Source organism: Euprymna scolopes, chromosome 23, assembly GCF_053919585.1.
Source record: "Euprymna scolopes isolate OS-2025 chromosome 23, ASM5391958v1, whole genome shotgun sequence".
NCBI classification, from domain to species: Eukaryota; Metazoa; Mollusca; class Cephalopoda; order Sepiida; family Sepiolidae; genus Euprymna; species Euprymna scolopes.
The window spans coordinates 40,217,534-40,236,167 of record NC_136504.1 but is presented as its reverse complement, the minus strand read 5'-3'; the positions used below and the strand labels follow the sequence as shown (position 1 = coordinate 40,236,167).

At 36.7% G+C, this 18,634-nt stretch overlaps 1 protein-coding gene across 50 annotated transcripts in view; it reads left to right on the top strand.

Annotated features, from left to right (window-relative positions):
- Positions 1-13,601, top strand: part of LOC145245847 (transcription factor 12-like) — a 290,146-nt gene extending 276,545 nt beyond the window's left edge. For 28 of the 50 annotated variants that reach the window (XM_080107513.1, XM_080107518.1, XM_080107519.1 and 25 more), the window contains 3 exons: positions 5,643-5,788; positions 9,490-9,606; positions 12,977-13,601. In XM_080107513.1, coding sequence (XP_079963639.1) covers positions 5,643-5,788; positions 9,490-9,606; positions 12,977-13,275 — 562 coding nt within the window. In that variant the 3' untranslated portion in view covers positions 13,276-13,601. Of the gene's footprint in view, positions 1-5,642; positions 5,789-9,489; positions 9,612-12,976 lie in introns of all 50 variants that reach the window. The other 22 variants (XM_080107554.1, XM_080107548.1, XM_080107549.1 and 19 more) reach the window with 2 other exon arrangements.
- Positions 13,602-18,634: the final 5,033 nt, after the last annotated feature.

The following is an 18,634-nucleotide window of genomic DNA, read 5'->3' as shown; positions in this document are numbered from 1 at the left end:
AAAACTATATTTCAAATTTTTTTGTTTCTTTCTTTTTCTCACCTAATCTACAAAATGATGTATTTACTGAATATTGTATGCTTTTCTGGTTTCATCTATCATTTTAGTTGTCCATTTACTGCTAAAAATGATGCTTGTTATATTTACTACCCAGTACAAGGATTGAACTTAAAACCATGAACAAGCAACACAGCCTCAAGAGATAATCAATGCTAAAGTGACACCTTTGTGAAGCCTTAGCATAGATTGAGTGTTGATGTTTGTTTGTTGAGCACCATTCATGATGATGATGATGATGATGATGATGATGGCATTCGTTTCCTCGATATCTTTCTATTAAGAATTTAAAAAAGAATGATATCTGATGCTTACGGGAGGGACCATGTGAAGGTTGTCAACATCCCTAAGTGAAAATATTTCTGTAGAACAAACTAGATTTGAACTTGGCACACCATGTTGTCGGTCTGTGTTGTTAACCACTAAGCCATCATCACCTTCTGTTGGTGATATGTGGTAATAGAGATAAAAACAAAAATTCAGTTATGGGTTTATATTTCATAAACGTACATGTAATGGGTTCATTTTGGCAGAAGCTATTCCAGTTATTTTGTGAAACCATTTTCTAGAGGTAGTAAGTTCAATCCTTGTGTTGGATAGTAAATATAAAACAAATACTGAATTTTTTTTACAAAGTTTTTATTGTTAACAAGAAAAAAAAGTTTTAGCTATGTAAATCAAATTCTTTCAATTCATTTTTTTTTTTTTTTTTTTTTTGCAGCTGTTTTAGACTTTAGATGTAACTTTTTGAAATTAAAAATATGTTGTGGGGATGGGGTTTTGAAATGGGTGACAGGAGATCCACATTTGCAAAAAAAAGGTGCAAAAAATATACTTTTAAGAATTTAATTGAAGAAAAAAAAATGTACAATATTATTCTGTATCAATGAAGATTGATTGAATTTCTTTTACATTTTGGCAAATTAATTTAGTTTGCTACCAAAATACAATAAAATATTTTCCAATCTTGAATTTAAATCTTTCCTTTTTATATAAACTTATCTTCAGTATAAATGTTATTTGACAATGGTGGTCACTAACAGTTTCAACTAATACAATATTTTCAATCATTTTAAATGCTTGGCAAAATTTGGGATTTGCCAAAGTTTGGCATTTTAGATCTTTGAAAATTTTGAGAAATTCAAATTCTTCATTATTTTATTTATTTTATTTTTTCTGTTTTTTTTTTTTGTTTTGTTTTTGTTTTTTCTTTTTATAATTTTTTTAACCCCCTCCTCCATCTGTTTTGCATATTGGTACCTCAGCAATTGAGATTTTTCTCTTTATTGTTCTACCCTCTCTCTCTGTAATTGACTGTTATTATGTAAGTACCAAAGAGAGTTCTTTTACCTTGGAAGTGCCACTTTGCAACCAGTTCTTTTGATGCCAATATTCATCAACGAAACTACTTGTCTCTTAATTCCTACCCCTCCAAAAAAACAACAAATTTTTATGAGAATTACTTTTCTGGTTACAAATGGCTGAAATTTGTTCCTATCAACGTACCACTCATTTAAACATATATTTTACCTTGTGTACCATAACAGAATCCGAGAAGCTGCTTTGACGGTTGTTATCATAGATACGTGCTGATTGGGATTTTTTTCTTCTTTTTCTTTTCGGCATAAAAGGCTGGTGGCATTGCTGGTTTCTTTCAAAGTAGAAGGGACGCCCGGGGCTTCTCTGCCCTTTTTTCTCTGCAATTTAACTGGGTGCTGCTTTCTGTCATCAGAATTAGGGTGCGGGATATTAATGAAGCCTTCAAAGAGCTCGGCCAGATGATAACGTTGCATACGGGCAACAACCAACCGCTGACCAAGTTGATGATATTGCAACATGCCGTTAATGTGATCACGTCGTTAGAGCAGCAAGTGCGAGGTTAGTGATTTTGGAGACTCCCCTGCCCGCAATCCAGTGCTACAAACGTGTCCATCATCTGTAACCATCCACTTCATTAAGCCCTCTTCGCCTTCATATATCGTCCTCCCATGTCCCACTCCATCCTTCAACCACTTATCACGCAAGTGTTGCCACTGGTGTTTTTTTGTTATCAACTTTTTTTGTGAATCCTATTCATTTAACCTCTGTTTTGTACCTGCATGTTTAAGAGGTACACAGCAAAAGAAAAAAAAAAAGCATGTTCTTCTTACTCAATGACTATGCAAGCCTTTTTCTTTTTGTTCCTTGGCAACTAGCTGAGTGCATGTACATCCAAATAGTTCTCACACATAAAATTTTTTTTCCTAATTTGCTTTTTTTATCTGTTCTCTTCTTCCTTTAAAAAAGAAAAAAATGCATGCGGACTGTTTATTGCTCACCCTGTTTCATTTTTAACCTAATCATTTAACAATCAAGGCTAAAACTAAAGTTAAAATTTTTTTTGATAAATCTTTTTTTTTCTTTTTTTTTCTTTTTTTTAAGGGGTTAGTAGTGATGGGACGATTCTAATATATTTTGCTGATTCTGATACGTTTACTGATTCTTTTGAAGACTAAATATTTAGCTATGCAGTTCTTTGTTTTTTATATTTTCGGATTACCATGAAGCTCATATTTTTGCAAACGTACAAAAATACACTTGGGTGTAGGAAGGAGGGGTAATATATATGGTTTTGGATTTACTGGTATTTAAAATCAATAAATTATTATATCAGTATCAGCAAAAGAAAGGTTTAAAAAAAATTTAACAAAAAACGATAGGCACAAATTTTTCTGATTCAGATGCCTCACCCAATTCCAATTTTTCGGATTCTAATTAATCGTCCCAACACTAGTTAGTAGCCATCTTTTCTGTCTGTCCTACCTTTGTTTTATTTCTTAATGCTTTTCCTGTAATCACAAGGATTAAACTTGATTTGCACTTTTATCATAGCTACTCTTGTCTTTGTCGTCTAATTTCTTGATGTCCTCCACCAAGGTTCATATTCTCACTTTATTTCAAAGATAGAAATAAAGATCATTACACTTGCTTTCACTAACGATTGCACCCACCCTCCTTTTCCAAATTGACAGATGCTCTTGTAGATACTAATACAAGATACCAGCAAGCACATGTTCATCGACCTCATCAATTTCATCCATATGTAGAGGATGGGTGGGTCTACAGATAAGATGTGAAGGAGTTTTTTTTAGTGAAGCGGAGAAAAGCTTATTTGGATTAGCTTATCTCTGCATTATTACCAGTCATTCTGAACTTCTCCTTGCCACTGGATTTTCACAATGTCAGTTCTGAAGATAGATGTAGTTGGGATTATACAACTCTGGCTTCATTAAAGTGGGTCTCCATTGTCTCTTATGACTGGAAGAAGACCTCTCTTTTCTCATCTTCAGTATTAATCAAGATTGTATTTTTATGGCTTTCCTTGTTTGTCAAACATCTTCAGCCATAGGTGTGTGTATATATATATATATATATATATAAATATGTACAATTAGGCTAAACAGAATTTTCCTTGTGAGAATTTGTCAGCCTAAGGAATAAGGGCAATGTTCACACATGTGTGTATTGTGCCAAAAGGATCAGTCATATATATATATATATATATATATATAATGGACATAGTGTCCCTTTTCCTTAACTGCTCTCTGCTTTGCAGTGATTTGTCTTTAAATACTCTCCATCCATTTTCAAAATGAAAGATGTTATTACTAATGTGTGGACGTCTATAAAATGCTTAAAAAGAACTATTGGAAAGTGTTTAGTTGCCAATATAGAATTGTATGCATGAAAATAATCGACTTGTAGAGAGTAACTAATACCTCAACTGAGTCCCACTAAATAACTGAAAAGCACACCCATCGGGCATTCATTATTGACCCTGGTTTGCATTTTAATCAACCATAAGGGTTCTTCCATAAAAACGTTCTATTCTGTGCTTTATTCATTTTTTCCCTCTAATTAGGGTTAGGGTGTGATTGACATTTTAAATGGGACTAAAATATTGGTCCTCTGATTTATCGCAAAGGACCTATAGTTTTAGTGGCTTCCGTGTGTCCGTTATTCTGAACGATTGCCAGATAAACGTCCATTAGTTTTTGCTGAAATTTTGCCACAAATTGTATTTCATTAAATAGATGTGCACAGTGAAAAAAATTCTTTTTACAAAAATTTCTGTTGCGCCCCCAGGGGCTAAAAAAAGGTAAAAATAAATATCCCAAAATGGCCAAAAATGACACATTTTTGCCCCATAACTTTTGATCCATCCATTAGATTTTCCTGAAACTTGGCCAAAATGTGGAGGCTATTGTTCTTAATATAAATTCAGTATGAGTGACCCTGGCAAAATTCTGGTTCGCATCTCTCTGGGACTTTTAGGGCTAAAAAAAAATCCCTTTTTGAAGCTCTTTTTTCATATTACTCCAGAACTTGATATGCGTGTCTATATACTAGTTTCCCATGGTGCTGAATTCAAATATACATGTCTTAAGGTGTGAAACTGCATCGTTTCACATTTTCACTGGGATTCAGCGTTCCAAGAGCTCAAAAGGGGTCACATATGCCGCAGAATTGCAAAAAAATGATACATTTTACTCCATAACTTTTGCCCATCCATTAGATTTTTTCTGAAACTTGGCGAAAATGTGAAGGCAATATTGGCCCTTCACATTTCTCACATCATTTCTTCACTATTTTTTGTGGCGTCATCTCACATGCAGTACAAGAGGAGGGGGGGGACTACACACGCGCGCGCGGATTGTTCTTAGAAATAATTAAACTTCTCCATCTCATAAGCAGTGTGTAATTAGTTTAATGGATTCTATCCCAAACTATGAAAGCAATGGAAACGCATTGTGGTCATTTGCTCATACTGTTGGAAAAAGTATTAATCCAGTTTTGCCAAATTGTGGATTAACTAGCAACTTTTAGAATTGATTCATTATCATGCTCATTAAATAATCCAATAGGGTTAATCTGATACAAATGAGGTTAAAGAATTGTTTTTACTTATCTATGCCAATTCTTCGCCCACCTCTCTGCTTCTTTACATTTTCTCCTGCATGTCCTTTGACACCCAGCTACCCTTTTGTCTCCCAACATCATCTCGGAATAATGGATTTTTGCAGCTTTGCATTTCAAAAAGTTTTCCTTTGAATCCTCAAAAATGCCACACGTTTGAGATAATGTCAATTTGCATTTTTCTCTCTTCCTGTCCCTCTTTTCCAAAATAAATGTTATCGTTGTTTTCAAAAAAAAATTCTTCTATATATATATATAATGGCAACAAAAATCCTCCTTTCCCAAGTCCTTTTTCTTTTTTTTTCCTTTCTTTATGAAGGCTCTTACCTATGTAGACCCAGATACCAGACCTCTGAAAGTTTGGAAGTAAACCTAGTATATAGTACAATTTAAGAAAGAAAAAAAAATTTTGTTTCAAAAGTGGTTAGAGGGTAAGTTACTCCCAGGTTAACAGAAGGGAGCAAGAAAGAAGCCATTAGCCAAATCCTAAACCAAATCTAGCCAGAAGGCTTACCAAAATGCAAAACTTCTGAGAAGGGGGAAAAGAAATGTCCCAATGTCTTTTAATCCGTGGACATTCTGTGTTCTTCTCTTATTGGTGGGCTTGTTGCTTCTCTTTTGTTGTGCAGGGTCCGAGTGCGGGACATAAACGAGGCCTTCAAGGAACTGGGTCGGATGTGCTCGCTGCATCTTTCCAGTGATAAACAGCAGACAAAGCTGTTGATTTTGCAGCAAGCAGTCACTTTGATCACAAGTTTAGAACAGCAAGTACGAGGTAGGCAGCTTTTTTCTGGTCCATTTTTTTTTTTTTTTCTACGAAAACCACACTTTATTCTTGCACCATTTATCCAGAGATACAGCAGGAGCAGCAATCTTTAACACTCTTTTTTATTTTATTTTTTATGTTTAAATTTAAAAGAAAAAAATGTTTTACCATTTAAAAGAATATATATATTTTTTTTTTTTTTTTTTTTTTTTTTTTTTTTTTTTGCAATGTATTCATATTTGTTTCTGTGTATATATTCAGTGTCTTTTTTTAGTTTCAGCAATTGAAGCTTAGAACACTTGAAACTTTTTACTACAAGTGCCCATATTTTTAACTCTGTCATTTTTTGGTTCATCATTTCTTAAGAGCTTATTTTATTGTGTTCTCTCCTCTCTTTTCTTGGGTTGTCACACTGCTCGTGCTTCCTCTGCACATTCAAGTCAACTCTGTTGCTGCAGCAAGATTTCAAATGAGGATCTGTGTTTCCTTACGGCATCAATCTTGATTTGTGCTTCTCAAGTTTAAACTCTAATCTGACCTGCTTTCCCCTTTTCAGAGAGTTAATACATTCTTGATGCGATGGTGATTTATGAATTATTGTGAGTCATGTTCATAGTGGTCACAAACTTTAAAGCTATCAGTTTTAGAAAACTGCACTTGACAAGGCTCATAATTCATCATTAGTACCTCCCCCACCCTCACTTATTTTATTTTTTTACCCAATTATCCTACCCCAATTACTTTTTGAAGTATTTGCAATTTTCTTGGGTGATTCTCTGGTAAAGACACCCATTAAAGATCTGCTGCTGCTGCTCTAACTCTTGTTTCTAGAAGAAAATAGAAAATTGCCAGAAAGCTGACTAATCTCTGAAAAGTAAAAAAAAAAAAAAAAAAAAAAAAAAAACGCTGTCTTTTTTTCTTCTGCTTTACAACTAATTATCCATTATGCTTCAGAGCAAAAGCTTTGGGGTATTCTTTTTTTTATATAATTTTCTTTTTAGTTTAATTGAACAATTTTTATCATTTGTTCCCAAATCCTCTCTCAAGACATTAAATGGGGGAGGGGAAGAATGGGCATGTCTTTTCTTTTTGTCCTCTCTTAGCAAAAGAAAGCAAAAATCTATGATGAAATTGACAAATGCTGCCAATCCCTGATTTATGGACCTTTTTTCTTTGTTTCTCATTCCTTAGTATTGCCTTGATATATGAGCGTGTGTGCCTGCCGTCCATTCTGTCTTAGTTTGTGCTCTAACATTTTTAAATCCGTGCCTGTTTCAAATATTCTAACCCCTAACCACGTCCTTTCTCACCCTTTTCTTGCTGCCCAGTTTTTGCACCTCAAATGAGAATTTTAACATTTTGTTGCAATGTTCCATTTATTGATACAAATCTTGTCTGTTCTAATAAAAAATTCTTCCTTTTAACATGATCTTTAAATCACTAAATATGTCAGTAATTAACTCATGCTTTTTTCTGAGCCATGTTCCTTTTCACCCAAACACTATCATCCTTCCTTTGGGTCCTTCTCCTTCACCCCTCTATGTCGGGTCCTCCCTCTTTCCCTCTGTGTCGGGTCCTCCCTCTTTCCCTCTGTGTCGGGTCCTCCCTCTTTCCCTCTGTGTCGGGTCCTCCCTCTTTCCCTCTGTGTCGGGTCCTCCCTCTTTCCCTCTGTGTCGGGTCCTCCCTCTTTCCCTCTGTGTCGGGTCCTCCCTCTTTCCCTCTGTGTCGGGTCCTCCCTCTTTCCCTCTGTGTCGGGTCCTCCCTCTTTCCCTCTGTGTCGGGTCCTCCCTCTTTCCCTCTGTGTCGGGTCCTCCCTCTTTCCCTCTGTGTCGGGTCCTCCCTCTTTCCCTCTGTGTCGGGTCCTCCCTCTTTCCCTCTGTGTCGGGTCCTCCCTCTGTGTCGGGTCCTCCCTCTGTGTCGGGTCCTCCCTCTGTGTCGGGTCCTCCCTCTGTGTCGGGTCCTCCCTCTGTGTCGGGTCCTCCCTCTGTGTCGCGTCCTCCCTCTGTGTCGCGTCCGCCTCCTTTCCCCCTCCCTCTCTGACGCGTCTGCCTCCTTTTCGCCTCCTCCTCCTTTTCACTTCCCTCTCCGCTGCGCCCTCCTCCTCTCCCTCTTTATTATTCTCCCATTTTCATTGTTTTAATTTTTAACAAATGTTCACATTTACTTTTGTATTTTATTTTTTAATTTTGTTTCTGTTAACTTTGACTCCATATCAAAATGTCATTTCTCAAATCAACAATATTTTATATTCCTGATTTTCAAAAGATGCATTCCTTCAAATTTTTAAACAAAATCTTATTCCACTTTCATCTATTTCAAATACAGTAAAAGAACAAAAAAGTTAACATTGCTTTTTTTGAATGCAAGTTCAAAATCCTTCAAATTATAAAAGGGAAAAAAACTTATGGCTTTTTGGCTAGGATCAAAGTGTAGTGTCTTTTCTGATACTACACTTCATCTGCTGACTCTATCATTCTAGACTGAGGAACCCGATCTAGTGTCTTTTTTTTTTTTTTTTTTTTTTAAGAGGTAAATTTTTACCTCGTATTAAAAAGTGACCTTATATCTGATTTTGCTCTCGTAAGTGAATAGGGACAAAAGTTTGTAGATTCCGCGACATTGGTGATGGGAAGAAGTTGATAATGATGCCAACAATAGAATCTTCAGTCATAAGATATCATCTAATAAAGTTAAGCTTTATATGGCATAATGTTGAGCCTAAGCTGTACTAAAATGAGTGATCATGTGCTGTATGTGCTCTCTGCTTATCTCTGCATTGTTTCCATTTGTTTTGAACTTCTTTGCCACTGAACTCAAGCAGTGCCAATTTAGGAGAGGTGTGGTTGGGATTGTGCAACCCTGGTCTCACAATTACATGCGTAACCATCATTTACAGGAGTATCCGGTGTCTTTCAGGACTGGATGGAGTTGTTAGCATAAAGTAAACCTTGAGCGAAAACTTTCAAAATGATCATATCACAGATAAAAAAAATTAAACTAAAAACTATTACAAATATACCAAATATTCTGCTGCAATCAGAATAGTTTAATTATATAAATTGTAAATTTAAGAATAAAAGCTAAGAAGTTCAAGAATAAATTTAATTTTTTTTTTCAAACAGATCAGTTGGATTTTATTCTTTCTAAACTGAATATACTCAAATTTAAATCGAGTCGGTTTCAGAGTTTTTTAGTTGACAATTTAGAATTTCTATCAAGTTCTATATCTACTGTTCTAATCTTGCCTGTTAGCCTCACAATGTTTCAGTCAATGTAACGTCCAACCTTCTTCAGGTGCATTTTGTCAAACTCTGAAATCATTGCAGGATTTTGCCTGGAACCTATGGGGACAGCTTAAGTAATTTGTAATTTACATTCTGGGGATTGAGCATTCAAGCTCTTCAGCACTTATATCTGTTATGCCATAGTTCCTTGATGAAACGAGAGCAAGCTAACTGCATGGATTAAATAGTTTCATTTGAGAAGGTTGGAAGTTACATGGGTTGAAACATAAGAGTAGTAATCTGAATAGAATCTTTTTTTTTTTTCTATGTGATTAAATATATTACCACTTTCCTCATCAATTTACAAATGTTTTTCTTGCCATAAAATAACTACTAATGTTGTTGTTGTTATTGTTGTTTTTGTTTGTGACAAAATGGATGCATGTTTTCTAAATGTTCCATTTGGTTACACCTCCATTTTAACAGAACGCAACCTCAACCCGAAAGCTGCTTGTCTGAAACGACGTGAAGAAGAAAAGACCGAAGAGCTTCCAGGACGAGCTATGAGTGCCGATGAAATGGCCCAGCAAGCTGCGCTGGCAGGTAAGGTAGGGGCTTTTTGCTTCTCTTTTTTCCTTTCCTTTTATTAATGATGTCAGACAGAGCTTATCCTTCATTCAACATCCAGGGTCTCCAACACTGTCCACTATTTAAAACAATGCTCTGGTTATTTCTTGTGGTTTCTATTGGGATACAGGCCTAATATGACCTTTATTTTATTTATTTTAACGACCTCCATTCCCTCTATCCTTGAAAAAAATTTGACTCTAACACTGCCTTGTTGTTTATCTTCTCATCCCCCTGTTATGCCCCACCCCTTTTCTTGCATGCATGATCCTGCCCTACAGATTTTTTTTTACGTGCTTTTTGACTATTTTCACCATATATAATCACTAACCTGCTTGTTTCGAAGAAAGTAGCATTGCAATTTTTAGTAAGAAAAATGTCCATAATAATCAAAAGCTCCCACATTTGTCTTTTTCTCTGAAATCCTGGTAGAAGGCCTATGTGTTTCCTTCCACAAGGTGAGATTTGTAAAATTAATAAAAAGAAAGAATAAAAACTATTACTCCATTGTCGCTTTCGTTCTGTCCGTGTTACTAAAAACGCCTGAGAAATTTGGAAAACTATGTGGATGATAGATTTGACTTGGCTAAACCAGGTTTAATTCTGCACAGATCTATCATAGTTATTTATGCATCTAAAGTATCAAAGCAAGTTATTAAATAGATGTAGATAACATTAGGAACAAGCACTCACTTTGCTATCTTCGAATGAATATATCTATTGTAATGTTAGGCAACATTCGTTGTTTGTAGCATTCCTTATTGAATCTTTGTAGCATTCCTTATTGAATCTTTGTAGCATTCCTTATTGAATCTTTGTAGCATTCCTTATTGAATCTTTGTAGCATTCCTTATTGAATCTTACTATGTGCATCCTGAAGATGGCTAGAAGTGAGTTAAAAAGCTCAAGAAATAAAGAAAACTTGGCTCTTGGAAATCTAACACAGTTACTGACACGTATGTGAATGATAAAGCCGTAGTGCTGGTGTGACTTCACAGAAATAAATGGATATGTAGATGTTGGGATAAGAGGAAGAAGGAATAAAAGAGGAAAGTATCTGCGCGAAAGGCACTCTGAACAAGATGCAGGACTCATCAATGCTCCAAACCTTTGCAGGGTGTCAGACAATTGTAAACCCTAACCCGAATTACACGCATAACAGCTGGTTATAGCTGCGAATTAAAAAACTGTTAGTGTTGACCCAGACAGGGAAAAGCAGAAATGCAACCATATTCTGTTGACTTTGAAAACCTGTTTAAACGACCAGCAATATTCTATCTCAATGAAGGGGAAAAAAACTTGCTGAATTTTTTTTTTTTCTTTTTTTTTTTCTTTGTTTTTTGCGAGACTTTTATGCATAATTTTGGGATTTTGTTGACGTGATTGTTTGCATGGAGTAATTATTACCCAACAAACGATTTATTTAGTTGGCAAAGCTGGAAAAGATCAAGAATATTTCAAAGTGAAAAATGGAATTATTCTAGGACTTCTTACTTTGTGCTATGCATTGTTGTTTGCCAACAATGGTATTAACAAAAAAACCTAATAGATAACTTAATAGATAACTTAGTTTTGGAAAAAAACTTCCAATATTAGAACACACATAAGGTTTTTATCTGTAGAGGATATAGTAATTTCTGTAGGAAAGTTTGTTTTTCTTTTAACTCTAGTGTGTATATGTAGTACACCACTTTTTTAGTTGCCTTCAAATAAAAAGTTAATTTATGCCACTAGGTTGGGAAACAGATAAATTACCAAGAGAAAAAAAAAACAAGACATTTGTACAGGAGCTGATTCTGTGCCTCCATAGAAGGGACAGTTTTAAGCGTCACTTTGTCCATTCGGCTAACAATTTTTTTTTTTTTTTTTTTTTTCATTAACCATATTTTCCAAGAGTTGTCAAGTTGTAAAATACTAAAATTATGATATGGTAAATCTAGGAATTAATTTCCATTAATATCATACTGGTTTTTTGTTGACATACTCTGTTTTTTTAGATAGGAGTGAAATTTTGATACTTGATCTTTTCTATTTTCAATCCGTGAACGAGAAACCCTACTGGACTGGGGAAATTTTAATTTTTGTACCAATCCATGTCTTTTAAGGAGCTGGATTTTCCCTCCCACATTAAAACCGATTTTGTGTCTAACTCTCCCCTTGTAGGGAGTAAATGGGAAGGTCCATTTACATTCATAAACTTGACTGGTCATAAAACGCACTTTTCGTAATTATTATTACAGACCCAATTCTTTATTGAATATTAGTGTACGTAATATATAGCCGCGTCTTCTACTGATGTAGCTATCGAGAAATAGATAAAGATTTGCTATAAAATGTCTTGAAGAAATGAATTTAATTTGAGTATGTGCAGAAAGTAAAAATATGTTGACAAGTTGACATGAACAGTTTGCATTTCAACTTGCCGATACATGTCTGTACGCATTATTCATTCATCCAAACAAAGATTTTACTTGTTATAAACCATCCTTGGTGTATGATTATTATTTCCTGTTTATTTCAGTGTTTTGTGTTAAGGAGTTTATCAGTTAAATATTCATGCACACATCTACTGTTTTATTTATGTAGATTAATATAGATGTTTGAAGAAAAGTGATCTCATAAAAGGTGTTTCAATTCTAGTTAACTATACAAATTAAAAAATAAGTTGTTTTTTTTTCCATTCTAATTTTATACAGATTTTTTTGTTTTTTGTTGTTTTTGTTGCCTATGCAAAAAATCTTGTCTTAAGGGAAAATTTGGTGTCTTCATCAGATAAGATTTTCAAGTAGAGGATATAAATATTAGAAAAAATAATTTTTTTCAGTATTATTTAAACAGTATAATCCATTGTGTTATATGTTATTTAAGTTTTCCTAATTATGTAATGTTGCCGTGTCAGCATTTTGGGGCATAGTGTGAGCATGACATCATGAATTCAAATGCATATATAGGGATTAGGATTAGAAGGAAAAAGACAAATGGCAACTTACGCGAAGGCTTTTTCTCTTGCTCCTTCAATTGAGGACACCTCATGTCTGGTGCAGTGTATTGACGTGGCAACCAGAAAAAGTGAATATACTGGCGTTACATGCGTGTAGGTGACTTGTGTGGTAAAACTCGGAAAATGAACTTTTTCTTGCGCTTGGAAAGTTTGTGTTAAAATTCCTAATTTCCTCTGCGACTGTCTCAACGTGCAGCATTTGAGTCTATTAGAACGATTACAAGAATATCAATTATCGTGCATGAATCTATTGAAATCCTATTTTTCGTTCTGTTCATTCCCTTTGAACTCTGTTTCCTCTACATACATTTTCAACACTTTTTTTTTTTTTTTTTTCAATTCTAGGTAGTGCGGCCTTGATGCGGAGAAGTCAACAACAACGAGGTGGTGGTGGTGGTGGGCGTTCTGGAGGCTACGCAGGTGGCTACCCGTCAGGCCCGGGACAGGAAAATAGTCCACTAGGCTTCCAAGATACAGATATGACTGACAGTATGGGCTCTGTGGGTTCGAGCAGCATGGGCTCGCCAGATCCCAGCGGCAACATCGGCCGGGGAGGGGGCGGTGTAGGTCAGTCTGTTTCTGCCCACTTACTCAACAGTATCATGTCTCAAACGAATGCCTACCCTGGCCAAGGAGGACCATAAACAAACAAAACTGTAAAACTAACCCCTGGAAAAAAAAATGCTGAAAAATGAAAAACGTGTATCATAAAAAAAGTTATTTTCAATTAAAGTTTTTTAGGTCTGCCACAGTTTGCAGGCATCCCTCCCAAAATGAACGCCACACTTTTCCGCCATAATGGATGTGGATCTGTTTTCACATGATGGACTGGAAAATCGTGTTACTACTCATCTGATTATTAATTCAGAATGCAATGACTGGAGAGGTGCAAAAAAAAAAAAAAAAAAAAAAAAAATTTTTTAAATGGAAGGAGTGCAAAAAGGATGAGGTGAAAACACTTCTCCTTTGACAGATAATTGCATCCTCTACATCTCTACCCCTACCACATTTCCTCCCTCCTGTTCTTCATGTGACACTGATGTCCATTAAACCTTGATCTTCACCAACTTTTACTCAACCTTTTGAATACACACACACATCTCCCCTATCCACTCCCCATTTTGCTTTTCATTCTAATAATGTCTCTCTATCTCTCTCTCTCCTGTTGAGGGGGAGGGGTAAATGCTTGTAAATTAAACAAGCAGAAATGACTTGTTCTCACCTAATCAGAAGAAACTTTTTTATCTATTCCGCAAAATTTATTCTCTCTTTCTCTCTCTCTCTCTCTCTCTCTCTCTCTCTCTCTCTCTGACTTCCACTTTCTCCAGCACTCCCCCTCCCTCTATCTGCTCCCCCCTCCCTCTATCTCTCTCTGTCCATCCCTCTATCTCTCTCTGTCCATCCCTCTATCTCTCTCTGTCCATCCCTCTATCTCTCTCTGTCCATCCCTCTATCTCTCTCTCTGTCCATCCCTCTATCTCTCTCTCTGTCCCTTCCTCCCTCTCTCTGTCCCTTCCTCCCTCTCTCTGTCCCTTCCTCCCTCTGTCCGTTCCCTTCCTCCCTCTCTCTCTTTCTCTCTGTCCCGTTCCCCCCATCTCTCTTTCTCTCTGTCCCGTTCCCCCCATCTCTCTTTCTCTCTGTCCCGTTCCCCCCGTCTCTCTTTCTCTCTGTCCCGTTCCCCCCGTCTCTCTTTCTCTCTGTCCCGTTCCCCCCGTCTCTCTTTCTCTCTGTCCCGTTCCCCCCGTCTCTCTTTCTCTCTGTCCCGTTCCCCCCGTCTCTCTTTCTCTCTGTCCCGTTCCCCCCGTCTCTCTTTCTCTCTGTCCCGTTCCCCCCGTCTCTCTTTCTCTCTGTCCCGTTCCCCCCGTCTCTCTTTCTCTCTGTCCCGTTCCCCCCCGTCTCTCTTTCTCTCTGTCCCGTTCCCCCCCGTCTCTCTTTCTCTCTGTCCCGTTCCCCCCCGTCTCTCTTTCTCTCTGTCCCGTTCCCCCCCGTCTCTCTTTCTCTCTGTCCCCCCCCCGTCTCTCTTTCTCTCTGTCCGTTCCCCCTCCGTCTCTCTTTCTCTCTGTCCGTTCCCCCTCCCGTCTCTTTCTCTCTGTCCGTTCCCCCTCCCGTCTCTTTCTCTCTGTCCGTTCCCCCTCCCGTCTCTTTCTCTCTGTCCGTTCCCCCCCCCGTCTCTCTTTCTCTCTGTCCGTTCCCCCCCGTCTCTCTTTCTCTCTGTCCGTTCCCCCCCCCCCGTCTCTCTTTCTCTCTGTCCGGTCCCCCCCTTTTTTTCTTTTTTCTCTCTTGCCCTTTCCCTCTCTATTTTCTACCATGTCTTTATTTTCGGAACTCTTTCGACTTGTCTTTATATTTTAAAAGTAAATATTGCCTCTTACTATAACCACAGAAAGGAATTATTCTCTTTCTCATCAAGAGATATTTAGATCTGGAGAAATGGGGAATTTATTATTTAGATCTGGAAAGAAATGGCAAATTTATTATTTAGATCTGGAAAATAAGGGCTTATAACTGAACATTTTTTTATTACTGACAAGATAAGTGGGGTAGAGTCTCTGACCATCTCTTTCTCTCTCTCTCTCTCTCTCTCTCTCTCTCTCTCTCTCTCTCTCTCTTCTATTTTTCTTTCTTTCACTTTTAAGAAAAGTAAGATGACTTTAATCAGAAAAAAAATAACACGATGTATTCTTTCTCCTTTTTTACCTTTAATTATCAAAGCAAAAAGGTTCAGCGTTTTCTCTCTCTTTCTCTTCCCCACCACATTGTCACTGGTGGTGGTGGGGTGGTGAGGCTTGTGCCAACAAGCCATGCGTTAGATTTAGGGGTGAATCCTTTCCTCTCTCTCTCCCGCAAAAGAGCTCTAAGGAAAGAAAAAATACTTCCTTCATATCAAGTGTGTGTCCATTTCTTTCCTTTTGAGATTTAGTGATGATGCGGCCATTTGTAATATTTTCCTATTTTGTGTGGAAACCAACTATAAAATCTACAAAACCTGTAAGGCCTCACCTTTCGACGGTTATGTTCAGAAATGTGAGTTATGGCAACATTTTGAAATGCTTTCATGTTACAGGAGCATAAATGACTTGTTTCTCCATCTTTGTTTTTTTTTTCTTTTTATATCTGTCAATTCTTGTAGACATGCAAATTGTTACAATTAAAATTGCATGTTAATCTTAACATGTGTGACAAAAAATCATTTTGATGTGGGGATGGGTAAGGTGGTGAGCCAGCGCCTTTACAATAGTCAGTCATTTATAAAGACTTCTGTCTCTCTTCAGAACCCTCCATTAACTGGAGGCAACAGAAGAAACGAGGCCAATGAATATCAAGAACATACAGTTTATATTTTTTGCATTTGTGGTTATTTTTTTTTTTTTTAATTTTTTTTTTTTTTTTTGTATTTTTTACTTTATTTTTTACCTATGCCACCTCCTCCTCCACTTTTCCTCTTCCCTTTGTGTATCAGTATGCAACTTTTGACTGGATATATGGAATTAAAGGAGAGAGAAAGGGAGAGAAAATGTGGTTTTTCACGCTGCACCTTCCCACCCTTCCCGGTTCCAGCCAGCTTTTCCAGATCTAAATGGTACCGCCCCATTTCTTTCCAGATCTAAATAGTACTGCCCCATTTCTTTCCAGATCTAAAGAGTACCGCCCCATTTCTTTCCAGATCTAAATAGTACCGCCCCATTTCTTTCCAGATCTAAATAGTACCGCCCCATTTCTTTCCAGATCTAAATAGTACCGCCCCATTTCTTTCCAGATCTAAATAGTACCGCCCCATTTCTTTCCAGATCTAAATAGTACCGCCCCATTTCTTTCCAGATCTAAATAGTACCGCCCCATTTCTTTCCAGATCTAAATAGTACCGCCCCATTTCTTTCCAGATCTAAATAGTACCGCCCCATTTCTTTCCAGATCTAAATAGTACCGCCCCATTTCTTTCCAGATCTAAATAGTACCGCCCCATTTCTTTCCAGATCTAAATAGTACCGCCCCATTTCTTTCCAGATCTAAATAGTACCGCCCCATTTCTTTCCAGATCTAAATAGTACCGCCCCATTTCTTTCCAGATCTAAATAGTACCGCCCCATTTCTTTCCAGATCTAAATAGTACCGCCCCATTTCTTTCCAGATCTAAATAGTACCGCCCCATTTCTTTCCAGATCTAAATAGTACCGCCCCATTTCTTTCCAGATCTAAATATTACCGCCCCATTTCTTTCCAGATCTAAATAGTACCGCCCCATTTCTTTCCAGATCTAAATAGTACCGCCCCATTTCTTTCCAGATCTAAATAGTACCGCCCCATTTCTTTCCAGATCTAAATAGTACCGCCCCATTTCTTTCCAGATCTAAATAGTACCGCCCCATTTCTTTCCAGATCTAAATAGTACCGCCCCATTTCTTTCCAGATCTAAATAGTACCGCCCCATTTCTTTTCAGATCTAAATAGTACCGCCCCATTTCTTTCCAGATCTAAATAGTACCGCCCCATTTCTTTCCAGACCTGAATCACCCCTTCCTTGTTAGATCTGAATAGTCCCCACCCTTTGGGATCTGAATAGTCCCCACCCTTTGGGATCTGAATGATCCCTGCTCTTTCCTTTCGGGATCTTTGGAAGACTGTCTCGGTTCTCCTTTCCCTTTTCATATCTATACAGCATCCACCTCTTACTCACTGGTTGCTGCTGATAAGCCTCCCTAACTGTCTTATTGCATACAAATGGAGGAGGAAGAGGAGGCAGGTGATGTTGATTATTGGTTGTTTTCTAATTTGGGTGACACTTTGCCCCCTCCCATCCCCTGACTCTTATATTTTGGAGCAAAAAACATTTGCTGCTTCTCCCATTTCAACAACAAAAACTGGAACTGTTAAAATTTTTATCTATTTTTAAACGATTGAAATTTCTGTTGAAGCAACCTTGAAAATAAAATCATGATTGAACAATTGGATACTTTTTACTTATATGGACGCCGACAGCGTTTGACGCCGACTCTTCTTTGCTGGCTTTTTTTTTTTTTTTTTTTTTTTTTTTTTTTTTGCCTACGCAAAAAAATATAGAAGCAGTCATTTTTCTCTCATTCTTTCATTAGAACTTCAATTGGAAGAATGTCTGGGTTCCCCCTTCACTCTTTTTGTAAAAAAAAAAAAAAAAAAAAAAAATTTAAAAAAAAAAATGAATTTAGTCCAAAAGCAAGTCTTTAAAAAAAAAAAAAAATTATGAAAGAGAAAAAAAAACATGAGGTTGACAATAAAGGCTGCTGTTGAAATGGGAGGAAGAAGTTGTACAAGTTTTGTTAACATTGCCTCATGTTCATGACATGAGTGTTTTTTTTTTTGTTTTTTTTTCAAAACAAACAAAATAATCAAGCATTCTGTTGTTGAAGAAGAATGCACGAGTTTTCTTGTTTATTTTTGTTTTTTTATCATAGAAAAAAAATATCAAATTTATCAAAAAAAAAAACGAAGACAAATACTTTATCAAAATCGTTTTTGTTTAATTTCTTTAAGATTCTTCAACTGTTTTAAAAATGAGTCAAAGATCTTGGAATTTTGTCTGTCTTTTTTTTTTTCTTTTTTTCTTTTTTTTTTTTTCCAGAGAGGTTGTATGTTTCCAAATTGATGCAAGGAATTTTTGTTTACACACGGACACACATGCATTCTTCCTTTTCTACCGTTTTTTTTTTTTTTTTTTTTTTTTTTTTTTTGTCCTTTCTTGGAGTTTGCTACCAAATCGCATTTGAACAGTTGTTCTCGGCATCAAAGCAATAGTGAACGTAGTTAGTACTTAAATGGGTGATAATTTGGGAACCCTAACTGCTGAAAGCTAAACACTTCACCCGGGTGTATGATTGGATGTATGTCCTGTCGCTGAGAATGGTTTCGGCCTTCATTTGTTTTGTTTCAAGCTATAAGTTTGGTGATAAACCCCTGATACAGTGAGGCTTTACTTTCTGACTTTCTTCCCGGGTTAGATGCCAAACAATCATGTTCCTTCTCTCTCTC